General features: G+C 41.7%; 1 protein-coding gene across 1 annotated transcript in view; it reads left to right on the forward strand.

Moving 5' to 3' along the window:
* Nucleotides 1-8,574, forward strand: part of LOC119411682 (trichohyalin) — a 21,395-nt gene that overhangs the window by 2,627 nt on the left and 10,194 nt on the right. The window contains exons 3-4 of the mRNA XM_037678591.1: nt 5-101; nt 435-2,407. Of these exons, the coding sequence (XP_037534519.1) occupies nt 584-2,407 (1,824 nt within the window). The 5' untranslated portion in view covers nt 5-101; nt 435-583. The remainder of the gene's footprint in view (nt 1-4; nt 102-434; nt 2,408-8,574) is intronic.

Here is an 8,574-nt window from a genome sequence, read left to right on the forward strand (position 1 = left end):
GGAGGTTTCTAAAGCAAAGAAAACAGTGGAAAAACTCAATGTGGAGGTTCCTAAAGCAGAGAAAGCACCAGAGAAACTAACTGTGGAGGTTTCTAAAGCAGATAAAACACCTGAAAAACTGATTATGGTTTCTAAACCAGAGAAAACACCTGAAAAACTAACTGTGGAGGTTCCTAAAATGGAGGAAACACATGAACAACTAACTGTAGAGGTTTCTAAATCAGAGAAAATGCCGAAAAAACTCAGTGTGGAGGTTCCTATAGCAGAGAACACACCTGAAAAGCTAACTGTGGAGGTTTCTAAAGCAGAGAAAAAGCTGGAAAAATTTAATGTGGAGGTTCCTAAAGCAGAGAAAACACCTGAACATCTAAGTGTAGAGGTTCATAAAGAAGAAAAAACACCAGAAAAGCTAACTGTGGATGTTCCTAAAGCAGAGAAAACAACTGAAAAACTCAATGTAGAGGTTTCTAAAGCAGAGAAAACAACTGAAAAACTCAATGTAGAGGTTTCTAAAGCAGAGAAAACAACTGAAAAACTCAATGTAGAGGTTTCTAAAGCAGAGAAAACACTGGAAAAGCTCAATATGAAGGTTCCTAAAGCAGATAAAACACCTGAAAAACTAACTATGGAGGTTTCTAAAGCAGATAAAACACTGGAAAAACTCAATGTGGAGGTTCCTAAAGCAGAGGAGAGATCCACTCGGGGTGCTGATCCACAGCAAGCAGCCTCTTCTGCTAAAGAACAAACAGAGGGCCAACAGGAATCACCCAAAGGATCCTCTGTTGACAATAAGTCATCAGTAGGCTCACCAGAGACATCTGAAGGGAGCAACAAAACATTAGGTGGGATCCTGCTTTGCCGTCACAACTCGGCTAAATCAGAGGGTGTCGATGAGGGAGACCCTGCTGCCGACCGCTCGCCAAAGAAGAAGAAGAAGAACAAACGTCGCTCTGTTCGCTTCGGTACTGTGGTGACAGATGATGGTTCCCCTCCGGTGATTCTGGGCTCAGATTGTGATTCCAACGAAGACGAGCGGGCGGATGCTGAGGTCAAAACCAAGGAGGATGGCCTCGTTTCAGCGCCGCTGTTTCAAAGACTTGGACTTCTCCAGAGGAGGGGAGACGAGACGCAAAAAGAAGAAAGGCTGAAACATCTGGAATTTCAAAAGAAACAGAAGGAGGAGGAAAGAGAACAGACGAGACACGAGGTGGAAGAGGAGAAAAAATGTGACGAAGATGAGCGGGAGAAAGAGTGGATGAAACAGAAGGAAGAGTTTCGACTCAGGGATGAGCAAATAGAGAGGCAGAGGCTGCAAGAGTTGGAGAGAGCACGAGAAGAGGAAAGAGAGCAGGAAAAGATAAGGGAGGAGGCGATCGAAAAGGAACGACAGATGAAGCTGCTGCAGCAAAAACAAACTGAGGAGCAAAGAAGGAGAGAAGAGAAACTTAAGGAGGAGCGGGAAAGAGAACGTCTGAAGGAGGAGGAGAGGAGACAGGTAGCGCTGATGGAGGAAAGGAAAAGACAGAAGCAGAAAGAAGAGGAAGGGAGATTAATTGAAGAGAAAAAACGGAGCGACTTGAAAATAAGTCGGGGTGAATCAAAGGAGAACGACTTGATGAGTGAGAGACAGCAAAAAGACGAGAGGTTTCAACTAGAAACGTGGGAAAAGGAAATATTAAGGAAGGACACTGAGGAAAGAGAGAAGCTGAGGAGGCAGGAGGAGGAGAGGAGGAGGGACAGTGAAAGACATGAGGAGGAGAACCAAAGCCTGGAGAAGAGAATTTGTTTGGACCTGGAAAAAGCGCAGTCAGATGAAGACAGAAGGTTTGGAGCAGCTGAACAGAAGGACAAAGAGGAACCTGAGGCAGGAGCAGGAGGTGCACACCTGATCAGCTTTAACGCTGAAGACTGGTCCAAGACGTCAGAGTCAGCACGTTCCCCTTCGTCCAACCTCAGCACGCCCATAGAGAATATAATCGATGTCGTTTACGACGACTTCTCCGTCAAACAGCCTGACACAGACGTGGAGTTTGACGATTTCTCCGTCAAGCCAAGAAGACGAGCTCCACAGACTAGAGTAGAAGCCACCAGCTACAGCTGGGCTGCTGATCCTGGTGATCAGAAGGATGCACTGGTGTGGGCTGATCATGAAACTCAGGTTGATCAGAGACAACACGTTCAGGAGCAGGTGGAAAGAGAACAAGCGATTAGCCCAGTTCTGAAGAGCCCAGAGAAAGACGAGGTGGAGGTGTTGATGGATGTGGATATGAAGGAGGTAGAGGAAGAGGAGGAGGAGGAGGTGGAGGAAGTTGGAGAAATGGAGGAAGAGAAGCTTGTCTTTGTGGAGGAGAGTGAAGAAGACGTGGAGATGAAGTCAGACGAAGATGCAGAGGAGGACAGCGAAGAGGTAAAAACAAAACCTACACCAAACTAATCTGATCATTATGATGAAAAAACTCACATTTATACTTTTATACATTTATACTTTTATACTTTTATACATTTATACTTTTATACATCAGTTCACAGGAAACTGTCACACTAATACAGTGAATAAACAGTAACAGCTTTATTTTAAACAAGGTTCAAAGTCCTTTATTGTCATTCGCGTCGCCTATGGTACATGAGGTGGAATGAAATTGTGCACTCGAGGTCCCAGTTACACCCAAAAATAGCAAAAATATAAAGTATAAAAAGAAACAGTATACGAGGATCTAAGTTATAGATTAAACCAGGGGTTGTCACACTTTTGGGTAGTTCCGGGCGGGGGCAGGGGGAGGAGGCGGTCTTGGAGTTTTACCCCAGAAAATTTTGAAAAAAATAGATGTGGTTTCCTCCATTTTGGTGTATTTTAACGGGGACCCCAGTTTGAAAACTACTGTGCTCAACAATAATAATGTAATATACGGTGTATTAAACAGCAGCCTGAACATGAGTCTGTTGTGAGCAAGTGAGCATAATGTTCATGTGCAATGTTTATCCAGTTTGGAATAAAAATCTGAAATTATACCGATTTAATAAACCCATTTGTCTGAGGTTCAAATATTATCAGATTTATATAAAAAAAAAAAACATTAAATGTTAATGTTTCAAACCTTTTTAAGAATCCTTTGACTGCTCGGTGTAAATAATAAACATAATAATAAACGGTGTAAATAAACACTTAAATAGAGCTGGAACAATTTTATACCGGCCGACTGACTCGGGCTTCGTCAAGTGTTTCAGGTTTTATCGTCTTTGACTTCATGGCTGCTTTCAGAGAACGCTCATAGTCATGGGCGCAAAGCTCTAGTCAGTGACTGCTGCTGCATTTGACTGAATCTGTGAAGGATGTTCTTGTCGTAATCTGGATTATTCGTTTTTATCGTTAACAAACACTAATCACCAGGTGGCTGGGAGTTCATGCAGCACAATGTTATAACGATATTTGATTGTGCTTTATAGGAAATATATTCAGATTTTAAAGCTCTTCAAGTCTTGTCCGTGCTTTTCCTGACTTTCTGTTACAAGTTGATCTTACGTTTACATGTCCATAGCATGCCGTTTCCAAAGTGATGCAACATATTAAGATGTATCCAACCTAATAGTTTGTACCTGACGATGAACTCTTTTTATTTGCTTTCATAAAAGCCCCCTTCTTTAAATGCTGTAGAGCTATTCAGTGGCGAGAATCGTTTATTTAATTATAATTAAAGCTGCTGTAATGTGATTACATTTGGATGCATCCATAAAAACACTAAAAAACAGAATCTGCAGGAAGGAATCTTGGGGGTTTGGACTAGCGGCCACCTCAAGAAATGTGTCGCCCTTCTTGGCAAGTCCGTTTAATCCTCTTTTGAGTCCCAAGAATTTGCTTTGTGTGCATTTTAATTACTCCTAGTTATTAAGGATTTATAAAATCTCATAAACACAAAGACATTTATTGTTTTTTTTTTTTGCCATTTGTAGTTAAAAGTATAAATATTGCGGGGTTTCTGGGTTTCGTCCTGTCTTTTCTGTTTCCTCATGTTTCAGTCACCCCTCAGTGATCCTCCTCCTTGTGTTCAGCTCTTGCCACACCTGCGTTCAGTCCTAATCACCACAGGTGTTTGTCTTTCTACCCTCGTTAGTGTCTCTATTTATTTGGTGTCTCGTCCCTCCCTCATTGTCCGTGGATTGTCCCTTGTGGCGTCATGTTCTGGTCTCCGTCTATGTCTCAACATTAGGATACAGGACGTTATATGCGTAATTTGGTACCACTTTACCATAAGGCTCCCCTTATAGATGGCTAATAGTTTATAGATGCATATATATATTAATTCCTCTATAAGCACTTTATAAATCATTAATAATTGTTTATTATGCATTAATTAATGGGTACAGAGACAAAACTGACCCGTTTCTTGCAAAATATTGAGCCAAATCTGTTCACCTATGTATTTCATTTAGAGTTGTTATATTAAATATTTCACACTAAGTTACTACCTTGTGAGCACAATAAGCATTTGTAAACTTTTTTTTTTTTTTAGGATATACAGTAATATTAGTTGTAGATGCTTATAATGCCGTGATAAAGTACAAATATTAAATGCTCAAAAATAGGTTCCACCGCTATAATAATAACTCCCAAAATCAGTTTGACCACTTGAATGCATTCTCTACGTTACTGATGGAAAACAACAACAAAAAGCAGCTTTCTTTATATATTAAATAACGAACTCCTCAGCTCTTTCTCCAGACTGAATTAGAACATCTTCAAGTTGTAGCACAGAGTCTGAAATGACCTGCAGCTACAACTTGAGCAGGCTGTGTGTGTTTCACTGCTCCAGTGAGTCTCAGCATGAAATGAACAACTGGTAAATGACGAAGAGAGGGTGAGGTTAAGAACGGAGGTAGGAATGAACGAGCAGACGGGGTTATTTCACCACTCAATCATGTCATCCTGGCAACCACACACACCTCACCTGCACAAACACACTGCCTCTACCTGTAGCACAAGAAAAGGACTTGTTTTACTTGCTTGAGCCTGACGGAGCTTAAGAGTCTGCGACTGTCTTCTTTACCTGCTTCTTCCTTTCTGTGCGAGAGACGTGAGACACCCCTGGACAGATCGCAAGTGCAGCTCAGGGAAACATGGAGACAAACCATTCGCATGTAGGGACAGTTTGGAGTTACCAATTAACCAAATGTGCACGGTTTTAGTCCGTGGGAAGAAATCGCAGGATCCAGGGACAACCTCTGAGCACAAGGACATGCCAACACAACCCAGAAAGGCTGTGACCTTGTTGCGGGGTGACAGCTCTAACCACTGCTGCAAATTTATTACTTTAGGGTTTTTTTAGTATTTAAACCGACCTGAGAATCTGACACGGATCAGATCTGCTGCACAACTTAACTTTTCTTTATGAAGATAAATTAGTCTCAACAAGAAAAGCTCCTGTGCCGAGTCAGAAATACGTCATTTGTAAATTTAAAATGAGAAAAAGATGAGCATTTAAGCCGTTTGGGGGAATCAATAAGGAAGTTCTCCTTTTTCAAATCTGTCCCTTCTGTTCTCATTCAGTAATATTTAGCTCGTTTAAAATTTGTTTAGCCTCAAGTGGAAATCATTAGGCTAGCTAAGAAAACACCGGATTTTTTTAAAAAACAGGTTTAAGTCGTGCACCAAAAAAGAAACAAGAAACTCACCTGAAGCTGTGCTGCTGTCAATGAAGCATTTCTAAGCTAATGTTTGGGCGGATCTAAAAATAAACTTGGTCAATGTTTAGCTATCCAGGCAATCTTCAACTCTTTAGTGCTGGTCAGCTTCAAGTTCATTTTAGTTTCCTTTGTGAAGACAGACAATGGGTAGAAGTTTAAAGCGAACACACTGTACGTTGCATTTTTCTATAGTGGGCTTTCTTTCAAACAATAGATAATAAAATACTGTATATCAACTTTAAAACCGTTATCTGCAATAAATAGAGTGTTCATATAATAAACAGGGTTAAAAATCTAAATTCTTGTCCATTTCTTTGTCAGAAGTGTTTATGAGTCTGACATCTGGAGGGTAAATGTTGCATCTGAGGCTTGAAGTCCTGGCACTATTAAAGGTGCTTCCCTGAAGAGAGGGAGGCAAACAAAATGTGATCATTATGGATTAAATTTAATTATGTCTTTTAATAAAAATTTAAAAAAAAGACATGCAGCAAGCTGAGTTAATTGTAGGTGAGGAGTTGAGTAATAAGAAAAATACCAGTCAAGACTTCAGCTCCTGTTTGTACATGCAGTACTTTTCAGTGAAACACCAAACCCAGGAGTTGTGTGTCCTTGTGACATTGATGTTTCGTGAGCGTTCTGCAGTTGACAAACTATAAAACAACTAGTATGTACGCAGCGTTAATGACACGATGTATACAGCCACTTACATGCCATAAACACCACTGGTTTTACTGTTTTTCCAGTCTTGTTTCAGGGTGTACATTCTTGGTTCTACCACTAGGTGGTGCTGCAGCTCTTGGAAATTGCACTTCCTGATTTTTTTTTTTTTTTTTTGTCATCAAGTTGGTCTCATGAAGAGTACAATCAAAAGGTTGCCTGAACTCAAAGCAGCGTGGTTTTAATAAAAATAAGGTGTGTACTTTTTTAAATGCTGCAAAGCTTGTCACATGGACCTAAAAACGGAATATATTTACTGGGCAAACAGAAGCTGTGCAGCTGGCCATGCGTCTTCAGCTGACTGACAGGAAGGTTGGAGGACGGATGGCTCTTATTGGAACAAGGTGTTATGTGGGCAGCATGTCCTCATTTGGATTTGTCTGACTGGACATGGTGTAAGAATGACCATAAATGGTGTCCCTGTCTCCTGTATCCTCGCCTCCTTGTTTTGAGTACCCCCCCCCCCCCCACACACACACACACAGGCAAAAATTCTCACATAAAGAGGATGGGCTTATCCAGGAACAAGAAAGTTCACATTTCTCCTGCCTGATTTTTCATTCGGCGTTCCCTGCCAGCTCTCTGTCATCTTTGCTGTTTTCTGTTCTCAGACATGTTTTTTCTCAAAGACCCAGTTCGTTGGTTGTCTGCTTATAGGAAGTGAGCGCTGGAGGGAGGTACAGAAAGCACCCTGGGCCCGGTCAGCCACACCTTTTCACATTTTTTGCCTGAGGATTTTAAACGTCTGAGTTTTTCTTAGTGTTGGCATTTCTTCATAATCTTTCAGATCTGCCGGAGATAAAAAAAAAAAAAAAAAAGGGGAGATGTGACGCTCTGTATGCTTTTGGATATTATTTCCCACACATTTTATGGACGTAGGTGCAGAAGACAAGAAGCTTGACTTTGACCAGATGTGCGTTATTTAGCTAAAGGGAGAAAGAGGATGAAAAGGAAAGTAGGTAATCCATTATGTTTGAACTAAAATCCTACACCAAAAGTCATCACCTGGATTATTGAGCATGAACTTTGGGGCCTATATCAAAAGTTTTTTTTAACACTGACTTTTTCCAGTACCTTTTTTGATTGGATTAACAATGATGGCAAGACAACCTTTTTTCTGGATGATGCTGTTTCGGCTCTCATATCCATCATAGGTAAAGCAAGAGTGCAATGCTGTCTGCAAAAACACAAGTGCTTAGACTAAACCTTTACAGACAACGAGTTTGAGACTGAGTGCCGAACGCTTCTGCTGTGCGCTTGAAATGAAAATCGGATCAGACGCCCAGTTTCTGAATTACCCACAAACCCTCATCTCTAACAAAGCCAAAGCTCAGCTTCTCTCTTGACCCCCACAATTCCCATGGTGGCCCAAGCATCAGGACAAGTAGTTTTCTGAGCATTGCAGCTGTATGCAGTACTTTGGAGGAAAACTGTCAGCCGCCCAGCTGCAGGTCGCTGGCTGGGTGGGCAACTTGCGACGGTCCTTGCAAGGGGCTGTGGAGCTAGTGTGGGGTCCTTCAGAGGAGAAGCAAGAGGAGGATGACAACGAGGAAGACGAGGACGATGGTGGAAACAGAACAGGAGCATTTCAGAGGGCCATGTTGCCTCTTCGTAGCTTCGCCAGGCGCAGCAGGAGGTCCCTGCATCGTTTCTCTGCCAGAAGCCGACGGCATTTCCAGAGGAGATCCCCAGGGACCTGTTCTGTAAGAACTTCAGTGAATTTACTTTATGATAAAGCTGATATTTCACATATAGGCTTTACAAGCTTGGCTATCTAATTAGAAGCAAAGATGAATGACTGCAGCGGCTATTTAACACACAGGCGTAGGTGTTTTACTGGCATTTTGTTCCACAGCTCCTGGTATTTCATGTAACTCATTAGCTAGTCCTATTCCTCCACGCCCGTGCTTTTAAAACATGCAAATCCAAAGAGCGAGCGCTGCATGCAGTGGGAGTTTGTTTCAGGAAGGAGTGAAGTTACTTGATAAAGTTGTCTGAATGTAGAGTTTAATCAGTGTACGTGCATGCTCTTCCCCTGTGTGTCTCTGGTGTGTGTCAGAGATAAAGCTGACCATCAAAACAATGTGAGACACTTGGACGAAGCTTATCTGACTGGCTGTTTATGTCTTTGTGTAGCATATATGATGTAAATGCTAAAGATCTGGCAAAAATGGTGTT

Source organism: Nematolebias whitei, chromosome 7 (assembly GCF_014905685.2).
Source record: "Nematolebias whitei isolate Nwh7 chromosome 7, NemWhi1, whole genome shotgun sequence".
In the NCBI taxonomy this organism is placed as follows: domain Eukaryota; kingdom Metazoa; phylum Chordata; class Actinopteri; order Cyprinodontiformes; family Rivulidae; genus Nematolebias; species Nematolebias whitei.